This window comes from Podarcis gaigeae (assembly GCF_964106915.1).
Source record: "Podarcis gaigeae genome assembly, chromosome: 10".
In the NCBI taxonomy this organism is placed as follows: Eukaryota; Metazoa; Chordata; class Lepidosauria; order Squamata; family Lacertidae; genus Podarcis; species Podarcis gaigeae.
The window spans coordinates 41,016,778-41,042,875 of NC_139686.1; the positions used below are offsets into that span (position 1 = coordinate 41,016,778).

General features: G+C 40.5%; 1 protein-coding gene across 4 annotated transcripts in view; it reads right to left on the reverse strand.

The window, feature by feature from the left end:
* Positions 1-26,098, reverse strand: part of SYT1 (synaptotagmin 1) — a 326,137-nt gene that overhangs the window by 102,634 nt on the left and 197,405 nt on the right. For all 4 annotated transcript variants that reach the window (XM_083699415.1, XM_083699412.1, XM_083699414.1 and 1 more), the window contains exon 3: positions 16,641-16,832. In XM_083699415.1, the coding sequence (XP_083555541.1) occupies positions 16,641-16,815 (175 nt within the window). In that variant the 5' untranslated portion in view covers positions 16,816-16,832. The remainder of the gene's footprint in view (positions 1-16,640; positions 16,833-26,098) is intronic.

The following is a 26,098-nucleotide window of genomic DNA, read 5'->3' on the forward strand; positions in this document are numbered from 1 at the left end:
TCATTGCTGCTTTACAAGAGACTAGACTCATTTTGAATGGCAGCTTCCAAGAGAAGAACTACACATTTTTCTAGCAAGGAGGGCATCCGGAGCAACCACATATTCATAGTGTAGGCTTAACAGTGAGGAACTCTCTTCTGTCTGCAAGAGAACCGCCAACCAAAGGCTCAGAACGCTTGCGTTCCCTCCACCTTTCATCTGGTTAACAAATTGAGTGCCTACACTCCCAATATGTGCTCTGACATACAGACCAAGGACCAGTTCTACGCACAACTAGACCAGAATTTCAGGATGGTCCCAGCCTGCGAACACCTATTCCTGCTGGGAGATTTCAGTGACAGAGTTGGGGTGATCATCACACATGGGGCAACAGCATAAGTCACTTTTGTATTGGCAGCAGATAAAGGCTGCTTGATTTGTGCTCACATCATAGCCTCTGCATCACGAACACATTCTTCTCTATCAAGACAAAACAGTAAGTGCCTTGGGGACATCCAAGGTTAGGCAACTGGCACCAGCTGGACCTAACTGGCACTGAACTGTGATCATGACTGCTGAACCTGATCATGACTGCTAAAAAATGCATTTTTTGTGTTCCCATTCTATATTTCAAAGGAGAACGTGGCACCTGTTTCTATTATTATTGCACATCTATGATTTTTGCTACCCCACAAACTACTGTATAACAATATCTAGTACCTCCAAAAGATATTTGCTTGTCCTTCTTGAAATTATTTGAAATACAGCCATAACACTTTGTCAAGAGTAGTTCAGAACTGGTTGACACTGGAGATCAATCTCGTCTCTCTCTCTCTCTCTCTCTCTCTCTCTCTCTCTCTCTCTCTCGGGTAATGTAAGGTTAGTGGTCAATCTGCATTACTACTGGTCACTGTGCATGTTCATCAGGCTTCATCACAAATGCACAGATAACCTGTCCAGATCAATATAAATACCCTCCATCAGGCCTTAAGAAATGTGCATATATCACCTGAACCTTGTACATTCTCCAGCCAATGAGCATAATCTCAAATGGCTCAGTAGCTGAAATAAAATTAATTTATAAAAATCCACTCTCTTAACCAACATATAGAAACAAACTGCAAACAATGGGTTAAACCGAGTCAGTGGAAATGACAAGTCTTTCAACTCTGCAATGCTAATTACACCTCTGACTACAGTGGTACCTCGGGTTACATATGCTTCAGGTTACAGACTCCACTAACCCAGAAATAGTACCTTGGGTTAAGAACTTTGCTTCAGGATGAGAACAGAAATTGTGCTCCAGCGGCGCAGCAGCAGCAGCAGGAGGCCCCATTAGCTAAAGTAGTGCTTCAAGTTAAGAACAGTTTCAGGTTAAGAATGCACCTTCAGAACGAATTAAGTACTTAACCCAAGGTAACACTGTGCTTTGAAAGATGGCTAAGAATTTATGAATTATCTGGGGCACTATACACTAATGCCACTGTAAAACATTTAGATTTATCTAACATGAACGTGGTTTATTAATTAATTACTGTAAGGGTAGATACAATATTAGTATTTATTGGTTTTCTGCAGTATGACTTAGCATGACTACAATCCTAATCATATTATATTCTCTTAGCTAACGAGACATTTGGAACTTCAGCTGAGTGTTGGATAGTGGGATACAAGATAGTGGGATAGAGTGTTGGATAGTGGGATACAAGAATATCAATAATGCTTATTCATGGATGAAATACTGTCATGGAAACGTAAAGTTTTGAGAATTACATTGTACTTTGTTTTGATTTATGATGCATGCAAATGTAGATATATTTACTAATCTTACTAATGGCAGGAAGACAGAGAAAGGAGGAGAGAGAATGTTCCAGAAACTTATTGACTTTTTGAAGGGATTCAAAAATAAAAATAAAACCCCCAGTTCTGCCTAAACAGCCCATCACAGATATATAGGGTCACTTGACAGTCAGTGCTAAAGCACAATTCGTGTTAAATAGCTCTTAGAGAACATACCATTTAACTTTTCACCAACACAAGTAGACACTATTTCCTACTTCTGTATTTCAGCAAGTGAGTACCGATGGATTCACGGGATAATTTCGGCATCACCAGTAGCTGAATCTGTCAGATTTTGTTCATAAGAGGAAATAGTTTCTTGTCCAGACTCATTTAGTATTGAAGGATAGGAACATAATGTTTGCTTCTGCACTCTGGGACAGTCTATCACAGCAACAAAATCTGACAAGGTCCATTTCCAGTGTTTTCCTTCAGCACCATCTGTTTCGTATTGGTGATCTCTATGGATTAGCTGCAAAGGCCATATAACTGCATTCAGGGGAATACTTTTGCCCCAAACTACATTGAAATAGCACATTCTAATGAAGAGGTAGCCAAATGTTTGTAGCAAACTACAAAAAACAAGCCAGCACCTCCCTTTGTTCACATTTGAATGTAATTGCTTGCTTCTTTGTGGGCAGTGTTGCTGTATTTTACTGATTTTTATTATATTTATATGCTAACTTAAACCTTGAAAAGGTGTGATAAAAATAATTAGCATTTAATACCCCCCAAATCCACAAGGCTTAACAAGTATGTGACAAGATGAGATACTGGCAACTGCTTAATATCTATTGAAAACAACAAGAACAACACCAATGTTCAGGGGAGAGAGAACACTAGACACCATCTATCTCTTGAGTCCTGTCAGATTATCATATTGCTATTTCTGCAAAGACCTTATTTTCCCCACAGCATTACAAAGCAACCCTGGATCTTGCTTTGAGCAAAAAACATCAGACAGCAGTCGATGCACTTTTTAAAAAAGCTGTGAAGAATTAATATTGGTTTGCAAACCTTCTTCCTTTTCCAGTGATCTCCCAAAAGATTCATAGTTGAATTTCACTAGTTTGTTAAATCTGTGCTAGTTATTGGTTAAATTAAAAAGATAGATAAAACAGTTGAGTAAAGCCTGATCTTTAATAATCCCAGTATGGATTAATTTTACATTGTATACAGATCACTTATGAAGTGGTAAACTGAGGGAAAACATTTTGAACATATAAAATGCCTCTTCTATCTGCCACTGTTGACTTTTATAGTGTTCTTCAATGTACTGAGAAATCAATTTCTTTTCACAGGAATCCTGTAAAGCAGGCTAGGCTAATAGAGAAATTTGTCCAATTAGATCCTTGGGTCAACTTCATAGCTAAGCAGGGACATGAAGCAATACTAAAACTCACAAACAACCAGATCCAGAAATCTTTGTCCACAATGAGCTGCATACACATGCATAAATTTTCTGATTCATTTAAATATATATATATATATAAATATATATATATATATATATATATATATATATATATATATACATACACAGTCATTTAGCAGAGATCTATATAAGGTACTTTGGGAATCTTTGGGTGGAAAAGAGACCAATACGTTCCAAGATAGAAATAAAGACATATCTGTGAACAGCACCACATGAGGCCTTTTGAAGTGATCAAAGGCATATATAAATGTTCTTTTAAAAGAGACAGGGTGTGGGAGGGAACCAAGATAAAATTGCTAGACTTTTTGTTTTGATGCCAAAGTCTCAGTTGCAAATCACCAGTCAGATACCTTGTGCTTGTGCAATTTTATTTTGTATCAAATATGTAAATTGTATACCTTATATTGCATTTGTATTTTGTAATACATTCAGTATTTTATATTGTTGTCTATTGTATTTTTGTTTCGTAAGCAGCTCTGAATTTAATTTTATTTTTTAGAAAAGTGGGGTATAAATATTAAATCTAATATGGAAGTTCATTGTGAGCTTAAAGGAGAGAGAAACTGTGTGAAGTAATCTGAGTAATTAAAAGTTCTACAGATATGGCAATACCCATGTGCTTTACTGTAACAGGATTGAATTAATTAAAATTACTTGTGATCAAGATCAAGCAAAACTGTATTGTTTGTATATGACACAAAGGACATTAGATTAAGGATGGTTTTGGAGCTGAACATTTAACATCATTTTTAAAAAAGAAGAACTTCAATTAACTATTCAAACTACCCACAAATTAAAACTATCCAAGGAGCTTCAAAATCTCACCAGCAGTTCCTCGTTGCCTTAAAACGTTTTTACTCACAAATTAAGAGGTATGGGACCACCATACAGGTCATATGGTTATGAAGCTATTTACTGCTTTACCATGCCTTCAGTGTTACTACTGACAGCTTTTTTTAAAAAAAGTACTGTCAAGTATTTTCCCCATCATAATGACAGAAACAGAAAATAGCATCAGCATTAAGGACATAAGGGTGACATCACAGATGAATATGCTACCATAGTGTGCATGTGTTAATGGTTTGGCTCATGTCTTCTGTTCATGTACAAATCTCAGTGCAATGATGATCCTGGAAAGACAAATTACAGTGGTACCTTCGGTTAAGAACTTAATTCGTTCTGGATGTCTATTCTTAACCTGAAATTGTTCTTAACCTGAAGCACCACTTTAGCTAATAGGGCTTCCTGCTGCCGCTGTGCCACCGGCGTGCAATTTCTGTTCTCATCCTGAAGCAAAGTTGAGGTAATATTTCTGGGTTAGCGGAGTCTGTAACCTGAAGCGTATGTAACCCGAGGTACCACCGTATTTATGACTACACTGAAGACCTTTTTTAAAAAAATAAATAAGTAACACATGATCATGTGGAAATGTCACTGGTGAAAAACAAAAACATCACTATTTTGTACTGATGCCACACCAGTACTTTAATAGATCCCCTCCTAGATGTCAAAAGATACGTGCAAAGTTTGGATCTTGTTATTGTTTCATAACACAGTTGCCTTTAGTTTAAAGTAGGAGGCAAAGGCTCTGAATAATAAGTATTCTTCTTAAATAAATTAGCACTTATCTACGTTTCTGGAAGGATATTTATTTTCCAAGACAGTTTCTGCTAGCTTCAGATTTTATTGATTGCTATTTTCCCCTTATGTTCACTTTCTCTTGAAAGTTATGTTCGTCTCGTTTTTATTTCTTCATGCTTCATAAACTCCATTTTTCTGCTGCTCAGTCTATTTCTCCTGTGGTCAACATTCTGGGTTCTGAAGTGATTCAGAATTAATTGCTCATTACTGTTGATGCTACAGGTTTCAAAGAATTGTTGATTATCTCTAACAAAGTTTCTATTAGTGCATAAGAAACTGTGCAGCTGCTTCTTTAGTTAATGTCAGTGTGTTTGCCAGAAAAACTAATGTCCTGGGGTTTTTTTTTGTTCCAAGAGTAATTATGCTTATGCCTACTAGTCTTATCAGCTATTTAATTCTTTTAAAATTTAATTTAATTTAAATTTTACATCTGTTGATCACACAGGATTGGTAAATTTACTTTCATTTCTGCTGCTGGATTCAAAAATACTCATAAGAGAAGTCACTACTTAAGTCTTCAACACCTGCTTTCAAAATGAGCTGCTAGGCAAGGCTCATTGTATAGACCCTAGAGAAATGGGAGGAATACTATCAGAGTGTGCCTTCATGTATTCAGGACTGTAGAACTGGATTCTGAACCCTGGGGCCAAGAATCTCACCTTCTTTTATGGTCTTAGAGTGAATTTGCCTGGTGGGTGGAGAAAAGAAGGGAAGTTTTACACAGATGGATTCTGACAAAGCTGCAAACTCTTCAAATGGGAACAAAAAAAATTCCTTCCAGTAGCACCTTAAAGACCAACTAAGTTAGTTCTTGGTATGAGCTTTTGTGTGCATGCACACGAAAGCTCATACCAAGAACTAACTTAGTTGGTCTTTAAGGTGCTACTGGAAGGAATTTTTTTTGTTTTGACTATGGCAGACCAACACGGCTACCTATCTGTAATCTTCAAATGGGGTTAATGAAATTCAAGGAGGACTAATGTAGTGAAGTTTACTCAGTAAAAACAAAAACAAATGCTCCAGCAGAAGATGGATAAAAACTAGCTGAGCAATAGCCCTTCTGGGAAAAGATTAAGATGTTATACTAGATAAGAAACCTGAGTCAATAATGTGATATGGCTTTAAAAGCTAATGCTATGTTAGGTTTTGTGTCAACAAGAGCATCATGGTGAACTCTCCAAACTTAAAGCACTGCTCTGCTCATCAGTACATTTCAAAAACCATCTTGATGAGTTGGAAACCTTCATGTTAATTAGCTGGAAATTCTGTGAACCGTTCTGATGAAGGGTGGTATATAAATCTAAATAAATACATAAATAAAATTCTTTATCAAAGATGATAAAGAATTTAGGAGGGGAACCCAGTGAAGACCAACTAAAAACAAACAAACTCTGAGCATATGGAGCACTGATCTTCAGCTGCTGGGACGGATCCATGACTCATTCATCACAACCTGTCCCAAGGTGAGTTGCAACAGCACCACTATCACCAACTACCTGCATAAAACGAGGCAGCTATAACTCGACCCAATACTCCAGATGCAGGCTGACCAGTACAGCATAGAATAGAACATTAGCCTTGCTTAGGTGAAGACATAAAGTGTGTAGGGGGCATGGGGGTGTACATGCTGGAACTGCCTCCCAACATTCCTAGCTCCACCTGCTGCACCTCTGGCCATTCCTGCATTGAGGGGGCTTGAGAGTACTTAGAATATTCTCCACAACCAGAAGCCTGGATAATGCCAAGTTCCCAACTGTGGGGTAGCTTCTAAGCTTATTCAGCATACATGCCCCCTTCAGACCTTCCCATGTAATTTGGGAAAGTCAGGGGTGGAACAGGACTGTTGAGGGCAGGTCCAGCACATGGACCCAAACAGGAATGCAGATGGTGGCAGCATGCACACATGGCCTTTGTCCTCTACACACTTTTTTCCTCATTGTGTTCTTTGAGTTCCTGAACAGGATTCACTACTTCTCATGATCAGGGCAGTATGCCTCTTGTTAATACAAATTAAGGTTGCTTTCACTTTTTCAGTAATTGGAGTAGGGGGCTTACTGGGAAAAGTGACAGCAACAGAGTCTTTCTCCGGTACAATTTCACTGTCACTGCAAGCAGCAATGCAGCTCCTTCCGTTGACACTGTGGACACCATTGCACTTCACAATAGTCCTTTTGAAATGACATCACAACACAATGTGGCACTGTTCCAGGAGCATATGCTATGCTAGAATGGTGCTCAGGGGGCATTTCCCATCCACAGTGCCCCTGAAATAATGCAATACGATTGCCGCTGTTATTTGCAGTGGCAACAGGACCATCTGTAGGGAAGAAAGAAGGTGTTTCCCCACCCCCACTTTCCCCAGTAAACCAGGCCACCAGAAAAGGACAATATTTTCTCCCCAAAGTCTGCATCGAGGCTTTGTCCCTCTCATCCATCCCCTGCCATCTGATATTTGCTAGCGAAGTTCAATATAATACTTTTAGTTCAGTGTAATTCAAGGACTGCTGAAGGCTGCACCCCAGGACCTGCTTCTCCTGGGCCTTATTAGATACTCATGCACAGAAATGTATTTTTTTTTAAAAAAATCTGGATAATGTTGGAAGGCATGCCTAAGCCAGAAGAACCTTAGGCATAAAAGAACCCCAAAACAACCCAAGCAATGAATTGAAAGAGTGCCTGCACAGCGTGGGAGAAACAGTTGTTACATTACACTAGCAAACTGCTCATTTAACAGAGCTGTGATGGGTTAGAAGGTGGGGGGTTCACAAATGGCCATCAGGGAATATTGCCCTCTGCGTGAGACATAAAACCAATGTCCTGAAGAGCATGCGGTCATTAAAGAAGCCACAGAACCTTTTCGCCAGCAACGCCCAAGTGCCATTAAAGTAAATGGAAAGACAGTGAATTGCTTTAGTGGGAGTTTGATTGGTCTTGGTTAGGGATCTGGCCAAGTTCCAGACAAAGCAATTGCATCGTTCCTACCTAAATTCTTCCTGCTGTTTCAAATGGAAACAATTAAGTCATAGGGGGGAAATATTGAATGTAACAACTTTCTGTCTCTTTGATACCAAAACGCGATGGGAAAGATGTTGTCATTAATGATGCATGGGGCCTGTTAGGATGAAATCTGGTTGTACCACTACAAAAATGGAAAGGAGGAAGTATGCCCTGAAATATTATACAGACAGATATGCACAAGGCTATTTTTCTGGAAGAAGAGGTGCCAGAACTCACCATGAAAACCTCCCTAGTTCTATTAGAATGGCAATGGCATCTACCTGAGAGCTGCCAGAACTGAGTTCTGGCTGAAAAAAAGCCCTGGATATGCAACTAACCTATGTTACTGTCCCCGTAGGATGGCTAGCTATCAGGGAGAATGCTATGAACTCGTGTCCTGATAGTGGGCTTCCCATAGTCATGTGGTTGGTCATTGTGAGAAGAGGATGTTGGAATAGATAATTCTTTAGTCTGATATAGCAGGGTTCTTTTATTGTTCTCATCTGTTATTTTTCCTTACTTTAAATAGATGGCAGCTCTATTAATTGCAAGATAGCTATATGTTACCTCCAGGTATCAGAGGCAATATGAATACTAGTTGTTGGGAACATGAGTGGAAGAGTGCTTTTTCTCTTACTTCCTGACTGGGCTTCCCACAGGCATCTTGCTGGTCACTGTGGAAACAGAATATTGGACCAGACAGGCCTTTGGTCTGATCCAGCTTGACTCTTCATATGTGCTAACATGTTAGTTTGCACTGTGGAGTAAAGAGGCAGTATTGGAACTGCTTTCATACCATCACCTTCTGGAGGCAAATTCCTCAGTCTGCAGTGAAACAAAGGGGAGGAGAACTGGAGTACATTGACTAGAGTTGCTCCAAATTTGGTTGTAGGTGTGAGCTGTTATTGGTTATATACTGTAAGAGAAATGGGGGTTCCCACTTGTTACAAAAGTGAAAACGGATCACTGATTTGATGACTACAGGCCTACATATAGCCCAGCTTTAAAATTAAATTAAAAGGCATATGCTTGACAGGCAAAAGAAAATTCCTTTCAGGTAAACAGGAGGTGAGGTGGTAAGAGCTGCTTTATTTAGGCTCCGATCCTATGCACACCTTCATGAGAGTAAATCCCTCAGAACTCAGTGGGGCTTACTTTCTGAGTAGTTGGGTCACTGTAGGATCAAATATAGAAAAGAACAATTCACCACTGTAGCCCTACCAGCTCCAGCTGCACTAGATCCATAAGGTGGCAAAATGTTTTCTCCAAATCTCTAATGACTAGTTATTCCTCTTTGTGGTATGGACACTGAGGAATTTGTACATTTTATGACAATACTGCATTTATAAACATTCAAGTTCATGAAGATGATGTATATCCCTTCTGGATTGCAGTCTTTATCTTAATAATATTCCAATCATTCCTTCCTATGGGGAGTTGCTTTTTCAAATGATCTATAGGAAGATGTGTGGTGTAATGCAGTATACATTTCCATGCCCTGCAAATCTTATAATGTGGGGGACAATCTTAAAGAAGGAATACAGACAAGTCATGTGAGGAAAAGAAGCTCAGTTGTAATTATTAGGACAGCATAATATAAGCTTCAGCAATTTCAAATTCACACATTAATATAGTAATAAAAAAATACTTTCCATTTTTCCTAGTTCGTCTGTTTCTTCCTCCTTGGGGTGCATTTTATATGCTGGAAGGTGATGTTGCTAAATAGTTTCATACACAGAATCACTGCGGAATTATTTGCATGGCTGGCTCACAATTGCTATCAGTCAAGTCACTTTCGACTTCTTTCTCTGGTGAGCTTTCGTCTTCTTTATAATTCCAAATGCTATGCTTGAATTAAAAGTACTTCAGACATTTTCCTTTCATCTGCTAATCTTTCTTCTAAACCCATTTTTCTGTGAACTAGGAAACCCAACCCAATCTTGGGGACTTAAAGCCCTATCTATCAACAAATGTTTCACAAGACAAGACAGTTTAGAAATTGGCATTCTGGAATAAATGGTTCCATGCCAACTGATTACCATCGCAGACATGTAATCTGAAAAGGATATGCCAGACTGGAAGTTATGAATAGTAAACCTCATGCTGTTTTATGTTTTCCTGACCTCTTTTTCCTTTGCACTTACTTCAAGCCAAACGGCACCCGTGTCATATTTGAAATGAAGAGCAGGTTTCTGAACTGAGATATTTTTGGGTGGGGTGGGATTAAATTGACAAATGGAATTTTGAAACCTTGATCAGAGTAAGGTAAACAGAAACACAAAAAAAAAAAAAGAAGGAAGGGTAATTCTAAGCAGTAAACGATGTCACAACATTACGTTATGTTAGGGCTTTCCCCCCCTAGCCAGAACTCACTCAATTCCAGCATCTCTCATTGCCATTATAAGAGAACAAGGGAGGGATTCACGGTGAGTTCCGGCACCTCTTTTTATAGAAAACTTGGGGTAGCAAACATCCAGGTGTAGTTGAACTCCAGTTACCATCAGCCCCAGCCAGCAAAGTCAGTTGTCAAGGATGTTATGTCAAACCAGTTGGCTTACTATAAACTTCTGGACTCAGTTGATGATTCCAGTCTTTGAATTCCCCATGCACATTAGACCTACGTGGGAATTAAGTTCAATTTCAGAGGCCATGCTCTTGATGCCTTCTCAGGAGATTTGACCAATGAGCACAAAAGGCAAGTCCTTTTCTGTGGTAATGATTCCAGAGCTTTCTCCCAGTTTAAATTAGCCAGCTTTGTGTCTCCTTAACAATAAATTGAACATACCTTTATTTAAATGGGCTTGTTGCCAGCCTTAATGTGTGACATATTTTACCTTTGCTGCAGTAAGGTTTCTATTTTAATGTAAGCATTACAGTGCAACCCCATAGGCACTGGGTTGGCCACTGTGAGAATAAGATGCCATGGGCCTTTTGCCTGATCCAGTAGACTGTTATTATATTCTATACATGGTTACCATAAGTAAGTTCTCTTGAGTTAAGTGGGGTTTACTATAGGTGCATTATGTACTATGTTAATTGCTATTAGAAATGTGTTTTATTTGCAATTTGATTAGTTATGTGGGTCCCACACTCTTGTGGGTCCTCTCAGTAGAAGAATTGTATGTATGTATTATTATTATTATTATTATTATTAATTAAATCTCTGTGGTACACTTTAGAAGACACTGAGACCAATTAAGTTTTGATAAAGTTTTGCTAGGCTGTTGCCCCTGTCTAAGATAACACTACTAGTATTTAACATTAATTTAGTATGCTAGGCATTGTACTTTCACATGAGAGAATACAGAACACAGAATACCCTTACAAATAACTTTTTTGTTAAAAGGTAGGGTACTTCTGCCATGCTTTCAAACTGAATGTATTAGGCCAATTACTGGATATCACTGCATATGAATAGCCCATAAATAACTCCTGTTCAATTTATTGCACACTGTAACTATAGAACAAGCACATTTTTTCTTTCAAAATACTTAAAAAGAAATGTTCCATAATGCATTATGTACATGAGTTTTTCTAAAAGCTCTTAACTGAATGAGATTCACAGAAGGAAAGAATAAGTTCTTTTACATAAATCACATATTCAGCACCCACTGGAGCTCTGTGCCTTCAAGACATGTGTAGATAGAAAGCAATGTCTCTCTTAAAGAGGGCATGGATTCTCTCTTAAAGAGGGCATGTATTGTGTTGAGACCTGGACAACCAACACCCTGTGTTGTGGGTGGGTACAATTATTAAGCCACAACACCCGATTGGTATGTCCCTCGAAGTTGGGTACAATCTGGCCAATGGGATGCAGTCCAAACGGTTCGAGAGACCTATTTATGCTCATGCACGTGAACAGAGCTTCCTCTTTGGGCACATGCATTCAGAAAACCTGCCCACCTCTCCCTACCTTTAGGGCTTGTTGCGCTTGATCTTGCTATGCCGTCGTGTGTCGTCTGTTGTTGGGACAGGGGCATGGCAGGAGTTTTCCCCACTTGGCTGATTGGCTGGTGCCATTTGGGTTTCACCTGCCGTGTAGCAAATCTTCACAACTTGTAAGGTTGAGGATAGGCTCTGGTTCAGGTGATAGGGATGGGAGAATGCTCTCACCATCCCTATGTGAAGGGCATTCCGTTAAAGGAATCCAGGGACTCGATGGTTTGGTCAACCCCTGAGAGGCAGTTGTGCCCGTGCCTGAGTCCAGGGGAACATTTGGATGGCAGAGATAGCCTGTTCCCGGCTTTCCGCTTATCCAGGTGTTCACCCTTGGCTGACCTATGCTGGTGTCCTGGGTCAGCGCTACCTGCATGGCAGGGAGCTAGTCGAACCAGAGCCTATGCAACCAGTCACTTTCTGTAATCAATAAAGTAGTGGCCTAAATTCTGCCAAAAACCAAACCAACAATTTGAGTCAAGTGTGAAGTTATTTAGGGGAAGGTTTCTGCATCTGAAGACACAACAATGTGAATTACACAAACCCAGCACTTGCAGGATCAGAGCTTTACTGCATAGTTCTAATATAAAATACCAATATTTTAAAGTTCAAAATCCCAACTTCAGCCTCAAAAATAAACCAGTGAAGTACATTGTCACAGTTTTCCAGCTGCAAATTTAATTCTCTGCACAATTTAATAGGAACTGGCATAACTTGACATGTTCATAATGCAGCAAAACATTGGCACAGTCACTTTAATAGTTTTCCAGCAATAATCACAGTGAGGTGCTAGAGGAGGTCTTGAGGGTCTCAGGAGACCCTTATTAAAATCCTGCCACAAAAGTAGGCATTCACCACCTATTTGCCAGGATAGGCATTCAATTTTAATAAGCATATTACTACCTCAGAAATGCTTCAAAACAGGTAGATAATAATTAGTGAGATAAAGTATGTACAGTGTTGCCAATTGCAATGTGATATATAAATGACTTCATTTTCCTATTCATCATCTTATTCTTCTAGTTTCAGGTGCCATCTATTGCAGTGTTTAGATCTCTGGCAGCCCAAGGTAGGGCCTCGTAGATGATAGCAGTAGAATTAGGTTTCATTCTTGTCTAGCTTTTAGTGTCAGCTAGAATGTTCCCAAGACTTTTCAAAAGTGAGCAGCTTGGCTAATGGTTAAGGACTCTCCATTACTTCCCTCCTTTTTAAAAATCTTTCTCAGGGCTGTTTTAATTTTGTAACCTGCTCTGGGTGAAGGGCAGATAATAATAATAATAATAATAATAATAATAATAATAATAATAATAATAATAAATTTATTTATTTATACCCCGCCCATCTGACTGAGTCTCCCCAGCCACTCTGGGCGACTCCCAATCAAATGTTAAAAACAGTACAGCATTAAATATTAAAAACTTCCCTAAACAGGGCTGCCTTCAGATGTCTTTTAAAGATAGGATAGCTGCCTATTTCCTTCACATCTGATAATAATAATTGCCTGCTGCAAAGACACAATGACACTCTTTTCTATTCTATATACAAAAGCAGCTAAGATTGGCAATTTTATCTTTTGCAAATATTGATAGTGGGATAGTGTTTTGGGCAAAAAATGCCTCTCCTCCACTTCCATCAGTGGAAGGGTCTGCTGCAACAAAAGCTGTTCCATGAGTGCAAAGGCACCAATTGGATATTACCACTGTTTAAAAGAAAAACCAAAGACCTTTTTGCACCTTTAACTTTTATATCTCCTTATCCCCTGCTCACTTCTCCATCCTATTCCTCATTAGTAACTCTTTATACGTTCCAGACTTAAGGATGTTGTCCTCCCAATATGGTATAGTTATATTTTATGTACTATTGGAGCTCTGGTTTCCGTCACAGTGTTCCATTGCACCAGAAGAGGTTTAGTCATGCTGGCCACATGATCCGGAAAGCTGTCTGTGGACAAACGCCAGCTCCCTCGGCCTGAAAGCGAGATGAGCACTGCAACCCCATAGTCACCTTTGACTAGACTTAACCGTCTGGGGTCCTTTACCTTTACCTTATTTTTACCTATCCCCTGCTCTCTTCTCCATACTATTCCTCATTAGTAACTCTTTATATATTCCAGACTTAAGGATTTATCCATCCCAACTATTATATTTATATTTTATGTACTATTGAAGCATCTTCCTTTTTGATTTAGATAGAAAACATTAATTACAGGGCCTTCCTATTTAAGAAAAGCCAAGGAATGGCACTTGTTGCTGCAAAACTGCTTGAAAATGTCCTGTGTGGCAGGGGGAAGAAGTATTGGAGTACAACTATTTTTTTGTGGCCAATCAAAGTTGAGGAAACCTGCATGGTCACAGTTAGACACTAATCAGAAACTCACAACCAGAGTGCATGCATTTGCATAACTAAAGAAAAAACCCTGCACCATTCTTCTTCAGTAGCTTTATAGTAGGCTTCCTCAAACTCAGCCCTCCAGATGTTTTGACACTACAATTCTCATCATCCTTGACCACTGGTCCTGCTAGCAAGGGATCATGGGAGTTGTAGGCCAAAAACATCTGGAGGGCCAAGTTTGAGGGAGCCTGCTTTATAGCATCCCCATGCTTGAATTTTGCAGGTTATTTTATCCACAGTATAAAGATCAACGTGACAAGCCACCCTGAACATTTAAACTGTCAGCAACAAATGCCTGAACACTCCACTTACAAAACTGGAGAGAAAACTGTAATACCATTACGGGCAAATAAGTGGCTATAGTCTGAACCTACATGGTTAAGTTTTCTGTTGTGCTAATTTATTGCAATTAATGACTTCCTTTTTTTGGGGGGGGGGAGGGTCCAAACTAAAATCCATACTATAAAAATTTGCTAGCAATGAGATACAAACTGTGGCCTTTAAAATCCCTTTTTGCTTCTAAAGGGGTAAATACCTGTTTTTTGATTTTTATTGACTGAAAAACTGTGAAATGGGGGGGGGGCTCAATTATTCAGCATCTAATAGCAGTTACAGTATTCTAACATCCTTTTGAACCTGTCAGAATTAACTACAGGTATTTGACTTATTTGTTACTGGATTTGCTTGCAGATAATACCTGAAGTGTGGTGATCCATAAGAAGCTTTCTTTCCATTTCCTTTAGAATAATAATGTGGCAGCTGAGTTATTAACACACAGGCGACTTGAAGAAAACCAATCAATCAAGCCTACTAAAGGATATTTTCCCTGAAATTTTCAGTTCTGAAGTCACTTCCATTTTGTCACTACTTTATGAAACCTTTACTTGGCCTCAGGTTAGAAAAAGAACCTTTTCCTAGTTTAGTTTAATATTTCTTTCCCACTTTTTTACTTCTTCATAAAAACAGGCAAGCTTGACTGTTGCAGGAGAGGCTAAACAGTGATGGTAATAGTGTGGCTTTGAGTCACCAACACTTTGTCTATTCATTCATTATTAGCCTGCTGCATTCCTAACCCTGAAGGTGAGAAAGAACATATTACAAACACCAATCCCTTGCAAATATAAACACTAAATTGTGGACTGCAGTCCCTACAGTCAGGCATAGCCAGCCTTTATAGGTTGGGGGTGGACCAGAGTGAAGCCTGCTCAACTGGCCAGAATTCAAATGGATGAATGGCAGGAAAGCCCGCCAATCCAAGCAGCCAGCCAAGGGATTCCACAACTGGTGGCTGCCTAGCCCCAGTGTTGCTGCCTGGGGATAGGAGCCTGCCATGACAGGCCGGAACAGCTACCCACCCCATGACTGGCTAAGGAGCCATTCTCATACCACTCAATTGCTGGTGAGCACTAACTGGCTGTGTTGACCACATGTATCCATGGTTAATGCCTTGCTGAGGATAAGCAGATTGCCCCTGCTTTTCTTCTTTGTGTTAGAAGAGCAGGAGTATCCATCAGCTACTGTTGGCTTGTTGTTATACTGAAATAGGAGTCTGACGTTTGCTTCATTCAGACAAGTCACGATCAGGAAGCCAAGAAAAGCCTGAGCTATAGATTTGTTTGGAGCAAAATAAAACTTAATTCCCAATTCAGATGTAACACTAACTCAAGGATTTTGGCTCGTTCCAGCTGCTCACTAGTATAGAAGATCGAGGTGGGAGTAGTCTGTACACCATTAACTTACCAAGACATGTGACTGGAACCATGTCATGTCACGTGATCATGATGAGAGCCTGGTTCCATGCCTATGTGTTATGTCTGCACCAGTTTCTAAATTTGTTCCTTCCTTCTACTTTTTTTTTTTACTTCTTGTTGCAATCCTATTCATGATTACTCACAAGTAAGTCCCACTGTGTTCAATGGGACTTACTCCCTAGCAAGCATGCCTAGGATTGCAGCTTTAGGCTGTGTACATGCTATACCTTTAATGCATATTCATAACGCACTGTATCATTTCCCTCAAAGAATTCTGGGCACTGTGGTTTTACCTCTCACAGAGTTTCCAGTTCCCACCAACCAGTATGAAACTACAGTGCCCATAATTCTTTGAGGGGAAGACTTAAAGGCATAGTGTATACATAGCCATAGTCTGTTGGATTACCGAACAAGCAGAATTTGATCCCATCCATACTATCAGTGCCACTTCCTGCAATTTATCTCGAGAGTCTTAAACACAAGGCAAATATAGATCTTTAAAGAAATCAAAGCATGCATATGCCATTTTTGCAGTAGAAGAAAGCTAATTAATAAATAGCATTCTTTAAGCTTCACTTATTTAATGAAGGACCATTATGCGTATTTCTTGAGCAGTTTGTCAACAGTAGCAATTATGATAGCATTTTCTAGCCAGCTTGGGTTTTACTTACATGGTATTTTGTTCAGTTCATTCATAAATTTTTCCTTCAACTTCGAGAATGCATCTTCTTTTGGCCCCCCCTTCCCTCCGGGAGCCGCAGGTTCTGTGACATTGCTTGCTAGCGCAGCAGCAACAGTGGTGCCTGGTAGCGCCGCTAGGGCCTGGTGTTGACTTTCTTTTGCCATTTCAGTCCCCAGGGAAACTAAGATTGAAAACAAAACAGAGGAAGGGAGGGGAATGTTCAAAAAGGTTAAAATGTTGTTGTTGCTCAACAACAAACTAGAGAGCAGTAACTGCAATTGGTGCACCTGCTCACTGGATAAATATCACATCATTACCATATTGCTTCATGTTGGTTCATACAATATTTATTAGGCCACAGGGAAAGAGACTTTTCCAGAAGGTAATAGCTGATGCTTTTTCTTATGTCTCGACTCCTTTTCAATGCTTCTGAGCCACGAACAGTTATTTCTGTTGGATATCTCAATATGGCTAGGCATCTGTTGTTTAAACTTTGGATTCTGCCCTTTCCTTTTGAAAGTATAAGTAAACTAACTGACAGCAGTTCCATATATACAAACACTTGACTGCATTTGCATAATTATTTGTATCTGTGTCTTGGTACGGAAAGTTTCAGAGCACTGCTAGTTGCTAAAATGGGAAGTAATTACAACAGTATAATTAAAACACCTTCAAGCTTTCCCAAACTCTGCAACCACTGGTGCACCTTACGTAAGCAAAACTGTACATTATTTGGAAAATCGGCTCTGTTTTACTCTTGAGCCATATTTATTGAAGGCAATTTTCCTTCTACTGACATTTGCCTCAGACAATGTTCTGTTGAATTATTTACTTTTCTCTTTGGTATATTGATGAAACCACCGCATCAGTAGGTAGTTCCAGACTGGAACACCCAGAGTGTTTAAATAAATATACTCCTACATTAACATACTTTCAACTTAATGCTTTTTTCATGGGCATTTTGTGATCCCTTCACTTGAGCTATAGCATAAAGCAAAGCACTTTCGTGGAGCTTTGATTAGAACAATCCGAATAGCGCCTGAGGGTTGGCTCAAATGTTTGCTTTAGTTCTGAACAGGCTGTTCTGATGATATGCCATGTCCTAAATAAGAGTCATTTGAATAATAATTCTCTTTTTTAATTTCAGAAAACCAGAGAGAAAAGGGATTGGAGCGATAACAATCACTCATTATTGCTCTGTGTATACTATTGTTTGCACTCTTCCAGAAAGAACTAAGCCTGTAGCATCCCACTGGGAAATTATCTAAAACAAGAAAAAAAGAAAACCAACCCAATACCTTCCTCCCAAATGAATAAAATGAAAGACACATCAAACCAAGAGATTCAAGAAACATCAGCTAGATAGATAGATAGGTAGATAGATAAATACACAAGTTACAAGCAAATTCTATGTCATCTAACTTACCCATGCATTCCCTTGGATGCCATTGGAAGTGTTCAAATGGGTAACTGAATCAAATTATAACTCTTTATTCTTCCAACAGTCAGGACTATACAAATGCTTGCATCTCAAAGTGTGATATCAGTAATTCCAAAAAGGGAGATAATTGGCTCAACATTTGCACTCGGGGTGGGGGTTGAAAAGCCTATGTAGCAAATGAGTGACCGTAACAGGATCCAAGCCATTTATTTGTATGTTGGTATTTTACCCACCACATCAAATCACTGTGCTATATGTACCATCTTGATTTACTTTTTCCAGGAGGCAGGGAATAGAGAGGGTTAAGCAATATGAATAGAATCCAACAGTTATATGAGTGGAAGGCACTTTCCTCAATGATATTTCCCATTCCCTCTTCCCCGTCTAACTGCCCAGGAATGCCAATGCCAATGTACAAACCATACACTTGAAGCACATGGTTTCTTCCAAAGAATCTTGAGAACTGTAGTTTGCCCCCCACAGAGCTACAATTTCTCCTGTTCCCTAGACTCGGGGGGAGGGCTGCTTTAGGTGCTTTAAATGTATGGGGAATATGCAACCAATGTCTCCTTATGGGAGCTAATTGTTTAAAGTTATTTTATTGATACAAAGATCTCTTTGGAATGTTTGGGATTGGAAAGCCACCAGAGTTTGGAGACAGTGGCACATCTGATACTCCCAAGCAAAAGAGAGACAGAAAATGTGCATGTGTGAAGGGACTAAAGTAGCAGTTTTTGCAGCAGAGGCAGGGAGACACAGAGGCAGAATTGCTGCCTGGTAGGTCTGTGCAGTAAGGGACATGGGTGGCGCTGTGGGTTAAACCACACAGCCTAGGACTTGCTGATTAGAAGGTCGGCAGTTCGAATCCCCGCGATGGGGTGAGCTCCCGTTGCTCGGTCCCTGCTCCTGCCAACCTAGCAGTTTGAAAGCACATCAAAGTGCAAGTAGATAAATAGGTACCGCTCCATCAGGAAGGTAAACGGCATTTCCGTGAGCTGCTCTGGTTCACCAGAAGCGGCTTAGTCATGCTGGCCACATGACCCGGAAGTTGTATGCCGGCTCCCTGGGCCAATAAAGCAATATGAGCGTCGCAACCCCAGAGTCGGCCACAATTGGACCTAATGATCAGGGGTCCCTTTACCTTTACCTTTAGGTCTGTGCATGCTGTTTGCCTCTGCTTATGTTTTGTGTGTGCAAGTGAATGAACCAAATACTACAAAAGCATCACAGTGCAATAGCATCCTACAAGGTTGGGGATGGGATCCTGTGGGCCTCCAGATGTTGCTGAACTGCAGCAACTCCCCTCATCTTTGACCATGCTGGCTAATGGGAATTCAATGTGGGGTTCCCCAGGTTTCGATTATAACCTCCATGCTATTTAACATCTACATGAAAATCCTGAGTGGGGTCATCCAGAGTTTTGGAGTACGATATCAGCAATATGCTGATGGCACACAGCTATACTTCTCCTTCACATCTGCAGGTGTGGCAGTGGATGTGCTGGGCCATTGTCATGCCTTGGTAATGGACTTAAATGGCTCAGGACTGCAATAACTCAAGGACCACTTCTTCCCATATGAACCAACCTAGACCCTGCGACCTGAACCCACTTGAGGCCCTTCTTTGTGTGCCTTGTCCACAAGAGGCCCAGAGGATGGAAACACAAGGCCTTTTCCGCAATGGCTTCCCATTTGTGAAATGCTTTCTCGAGGGAAGCTCCCCTCACACCTTCATTGCATTGTATTTTTACATTGTGAACTGCCCTGAGATCTTTGGATAAAGGGTGGTATGCAAATTAAATGAATGAATGAATGAATGAATACAAATGGTTATTTGGAAGGAAATTATCACAATTTCAATGGGATTTTCTCCTAAAGCGAGTGTGCATGGGGGTTGCAACCTAGGTGACAAATATTTTCACTGCAAGCTGGCTGTTTCCAAACAGAGAAACAGCACCTCTATGGGTTCTGGAGACTGCCAGATACTCTGAAACAAAACATGAAAAGTCAGCAGCATATTGGAGTGTTATTGGATATTATAGCAGTTTCTCAATGAATGTCAACTAAATCAGAAACAGTTGTATGATATATCATAATTAAATTAAAATTACATTTCTTAATTATAATATATTGCTTAATTATTTCAGGTCTGGCAGTTGAGAATTCTGGCTTGTAATGGAAGACACAATTTGCAGTGATGACTTTCAGTTAATTAAAAATTAAGTCAAATGTTGTAATTTATTTGCTTCCAATTTTGGCATCACATTTGGAAATTGTATTGGGAGTGCCAATGTAAAGTGCTACATCTCTCTCTCTCTCTCTCTCTCTCTCTCTCTCTCTCTCTCTCCTTTTTGTTTTAAAGAAAGGGAAAACAGTGAAACAAGCAGAGTCTTCAGATCTCCAGGAACTATCCTCGGTGGACTCACAGTGCAGTTAGAGGTCACTACATTTAATGAGGCGTGCACAAATGCGCTGAGATCTGCTATAAAGCTTCTAACTGGTATATGCCAAAGACATTTAATAGACAGCAAACTAAAGTAAAAGAAGAACAGTGCAGTGAGCTAAGATTTGCAGCAGTACCTAATCAAGAACCGTCACAGAGATGGCACAGCACACCTGAGGAGGAGGAAGATGGGTGCGGTGGGGATGGGCTGCCCCAGTTGTCACCACTGAGGAGGGTGACAAAATGACGGGCGGCACTCACCGCAGGGCCTGCAACGTGCCTGAGTCACGCATCTCTCCTGGGAGGGATGCGGTGGACTGGGCACCTGCAGGCTCTGTGCTGCCCCAAATGGTCTGCCCGTTGCCTGTAGGTCAGCTGAGTGGGAAGAGGCAGGCAGACTCCTCAGAGGCCCTGTGGAGCTTCCTGCCCCATCTGGCTCCGCCCCTGGGCACAGGGCACGTGCGCCACCCCAGGCCCCTGACTGGCTTGCTCTGCCGCTGGCTATTAGGGTACTCAGCATTCACCATCAAGTCCCCATGTAGGTTACTGGTTGATCTTTAGCCAATCACTTAACTCAGTCAACCTGTGGTTGTTGTGAAGATAAAATGTAATGGTTGGGTCCCTCCCACAGAAGCGAGACGACTCCGGCAGTAATTAACTCAGGTTTATTGCTCAAAACACACAAATCACTCTGGAGCTCAGTCACTCAGCATCTGCTTACAAATTAGCTGTTGCCGAGTCTGAGTTCCGCCCCTTCCCCTTCCCACATTTAAAGCCCCACTTTCGCTTCCTCTCCTGTTCACGCCTCTCATTAATTCTTGTGTGCCTACGTGTCATGGGATGAGCTATTTCCAGTGGCCCTCCCTCTGAGTCCGAGCTTAAACTGTCAGTCTGTGTCTTCTCCCTTGAACTCCCCCCTTCCTTCTCCTTGTTCTCAAAGCTCAGGCTTCTACTGCAACTAGGCTCCTCCCCGTTGTTCTGCATTCCTGCCTATTACCTCCTCCTGTCTCTCCACGCTCTCCCCCTCTGTCAGCAATGGGACGCAGCTGACATAAAAATAGGAATGGGAAACCTCAGGCTTGGGGGCCAAATCAACCTTTTTACCTGGAACTCAGGACTTTTCCCAGGCTACATTCCATACCAGCCCTCTTTGAGTATATCCTTGAACTCTGGCAATGCTTCTTGCATGCCAGCATAGAAGACAGAAAGGTGAATATGGCAGTGAAAAAACTAGCCTGCTATACAAAGTAAAATCTATATTTAATGATCTGTCCACTTTGGCCCCTGGCCTCACCCACGACTCCCATGGGGCCCTCATAAAGTTGCCCAGAAGGGAATGTGACTCATAAAGTGAAAAGGGTTCCCCATCCCACAGCAACTTGAATGGGGTGTAGATTTAAAATAAAAAGTAAGTGCAGTCACATGCATAAATAAAGCGCAATCTATGGCACTTCTAATTTATAATCATCTGGGAGTTTGCATCTGTTATGCAGCTTTTCTTTTATTGTTAGACCCAACATGTTTGGCATTCCGTAGCTGGAGCTTCCTTAGTCTCAGTGATACAAATCCATGTTTTTGGAGAGTGCAAACGGCAAGTGTCTAGCCTACAATGGGATGGTTACAAGGTTTATAACCTTGCTAAATCCAAGGGAATCTTCATGGAAAAAAATACCGTAATTTGAAGGCAAAGCCAAAATAGTTGTTGCATCTCGAGCACCAATCATTGTCAGACAGTTGAGGGGTTTGTCAATGTGAACTAAAACTAACATTGCTGATGGAGTCATAACCTGTGTTGTTGTTGTTTTTCTGGGGGTACTCAAGGGTACACAGTACCAGCAACCTTCTTCTTCTAGAAGAAAAGCACTGGTCATAACTTACCATCTCTAACCTACTCTCTTATGTGCCCAAAAGTAAGTTGTGACATTCAGGAAAAGTAGATCCAACCAATAACTTTGTGGCAATGTATTTAAAAAAATTCTGAGATGATCATAACCTGCCAAACTATGTGAATGAACAAGATTTAAACTTTATGCTTCACTATGACATACAAATACTGCAGTAAAATGACTAAGGGCCCTTCCTGTTTGCCAAAGTTATGAATAAGCAAATTCCTCCCACATGATGACTCTTGTCATCATTCACACTTACATATTGTTTCCTGAAGATTAAATCTGTATTTGTTCTCCCTTGATATTTATTTTCAACAAGAGATTTCTCTCACACTGTACAGAAGTTGAAAAAACCCTCATGCAAATTAACATACAAATGCTTTTAGGCATTAAATTCTAATATCACCCATAGAGATTTCTCGCTGTTCTGAAATAATTTCAGCACAATTCTACAAATCACAAGGCAGTTTACATCAATAAAATCCTCATTGCGCATGCTGAATAAATATCAATTTATTATCATATGGCTGACTACTGTCAAATCAATATATTTAATAAATCCTGTAAAAGTCCCCCAAAGCCACAAATATTGATTGTTCAGTAGTTAAGTTTATAAGGAGCAATTCCAATGAAATTTGATGTAGAAAGGGGAACATGCTTGCTTTGTTACATCTGCATTACAGTTTACATTGTCCCGTCTGAATGAGTCAGCGATTAATTATACAGTGGTACCTCGGGTTACATACGCTTCAGGTTCCAGACTCCGCTAACCCAGAAATAGTACCTCGGGTTAAGAACTTTGCTTCAGGATGAGAACAGAAATCGTGCTCTGGCAGTGTGGCGGCAGCAAAAGGCCCCATTAGCTAAAGTGGTGCTTCAGGTTAAGAACAGTTTCAGGTTAAGAATGGACCTCCGGAACGGATTAAGTACTTAACCCGAGGTACTACTGTACATATTTTTTCCCCAAAACACTTGGCTGAGCAACCACAGGATTAGTAAAATACATTTGAAAAATGCAATATGAAGAATGCTTTCCCATACCTCCACTTCTTCGTATGTATTTTACACATTATAGTTATGTACTCCCAATCATCCACTGCCTCTCACATGATCAGCAATCATGAAAGGCGAAGGGGGGCTGACCATGTCACTATTTCTTGCTGGCCCCAGACCTCATTGTCCACACTTTTGAAAAAACAGCTTTGTGTGTAGTTTCCACATGCAATTTGGAAGCGTGACTGCACAGGCTGCCAAAGACAAGGCTACCCTCTATCAAACTTGGATGCCTCTTCTCACCTTGGGAAAACCCCTCTTCGCTGGCTCCTGCAGCACTATTGCAAGAAAAAGCTTTTACCTTCTTGCAATGCTGCTGTTTTTCCACCCTGTTGCAGTGCTGGGCTAGAAGAGAGCTGTCAATTTCTCCCAGACCAGCACTGCAATAGGAAGAAAATGCACTACAAAGAAACATTTTCCTAGTTGTCTGTTTATTGGTGGGGGTGGTGGGATTGGCAACCAGCGTTAGAAACTGATATATAAAAGCTAAGAGCTTAAATGGCATCTTAAACCTAAGTTAAGGGCGACACAATGGAGTGTCTAGGTGTGCTTTTTTATAACAAGAATGCAAAGCTGAAAATGAATGAACTACAGCTAAAATCTTATATTCCTTTTTTACATGGTCTAGTCCTCATCTGAAGACTGCAAAAAGCAAAGCCATACTTCCCCTGCCCATCCCCCTAATAATGTTCCTATGAGAGTCCCTTCTCCAGTCTTCAGAGTGTGGCTGGAAGTGGAGAGGCAGAAAAAAAATATGTTCCTTTTCTTCCCGCAGTGGCAGTTTTAATCTGAAGTCTTATGTGCAGTACTGCAGCCAGAACTCAGAAACTGCTTGCATTCATGAAATTCCCTGTTGCAAAATGCACCTAGAACAATGAGAGTTTCGAATTCTGGAGGCAACTCCTCTCTCTCTCTCTCTCTCTCTGTGTGTGTGTGTGTGTGCATGCAGTGTGAGAGTGGGAGAATGTGGTTTTAGTGTGTCAATATGCATGGTGCACGAGTGTTCATTGGTAACCATACTGACTTTTGCCACACTCAACACTAGAAGGTGGTCTTGGAAAGTTGGCCAACTCCCAATGTGAAAGGATGAGTTAGCCTGCATTTTGTAAGGAAATAATATGGACAATTGCACAATTAACCTAATTTTTTATTTATTAACAGCATTTTTATGCATCCCATTATGAGCAAGTTCTCTGAAAGGTTGCAAAAAATAATACAGAAAACAAATCCAAATAATATCCAAATAAGAAAAAAGTTAACATACTATTGATGCCGTGTGTAGTATGTATTCTATAAAAGAGAATACTTGTAATACTACTCACTTTGCTACACGATGGTGACACTGTATTATTTAAAATGTATTTGCTTTACAAGCAGAAGACACTGGAATCTTCACCACCTTTTCAAGTATTTACATCAAAAACTGCCAGGACTATTAAACATCTCTCATTCCTAAGCCAGTGCTCTCAAAATGCAAATCATAATCACAGCTGTAAAAGATATTTGCTGCCAAAGTACACCAGAAAGAGAGAGAATACAGTAGCAGCTGGCTGTCTCCACAGTGGGAAAGTGTTATTTCCCTAACACTTTCCAATATGTTCAAAGGAAGGCAACTTTGCTACCATTCAGCAAGGTTCTGAACTTCCTTGAACCTTTCATTAAGTAGTCAGTTACTGTGCACTCAGCAGAAACATAAGGGTGTGTGTGTGTGTGTGTGTGTGTGTGTGTGTGTGTGTGTGTGGAGGACCCTACTCCTTGCCTGCCTGTAACATTTGTGTAATGTGTTGAAACATTTAGGAAAACAAGCATAATCTAACTTTGCTTTTCCCAGTGATCTTTAGTCTCAACAAATTCAACTTCTCTGCCTCCCACACAAAGCAACTCCAGCTATCACTTGTGGCTTGGGGACCCTGATTAAAGCCTGGAGATTGCCTGACTAATTACTTGTTTACCCTGCACACAGGTCCCGTGAGTCCATAATCAGCAGATTCTTAGGGAACAAAATGTGAAGGGGTTGCTTCTCCAAAGCACTGCCTGCCAGTTGACTGTAATAACTTGTGGTGGTGGAGCATGGCATTCCACCAGTGGCGGGACTACTGCAGTACTTTGGAGATGAAAAGGTCTAAGAGCAGTGAAGCATATGCCAACCCCCTCCCCCTGAAACTGAAAAAAGCAATGGCAGCAAACCAATATTGTATTCACCTATGTGGATTAGCCCCCAGTTCTCAGCATGTACTGAGCTTCATGCCCCATAGCTTGATGTAAGTGCATATAAATCCCCTGGGGGCATGGCAGCTGAAACACTGACACACGTGATGGGTGGATTGTCTATCATTCTCCTCCATTTTTAAAGAAGAGCTCCTTCTACACAACCGTTAAAGATATAGGGATGATCTACATTTAGTTCACTTTATCCTTTTCAATCTGCTTGCATTATTACTTGCTGCTGCTACTACTCTGTTCTCAAAATGTAAGCGCTGTAGTGCAAAGGGGAAAATTTCTAACCAGGATTTAGAGCCATTCTAACCCAGTTAAAAGTATTATCTTGAACTATGGTGCAGATGTTCAGGACTAGGCTGTAGTGAGCCTCAGGTTCAAACACACACTCCTCTTCCTCTCACC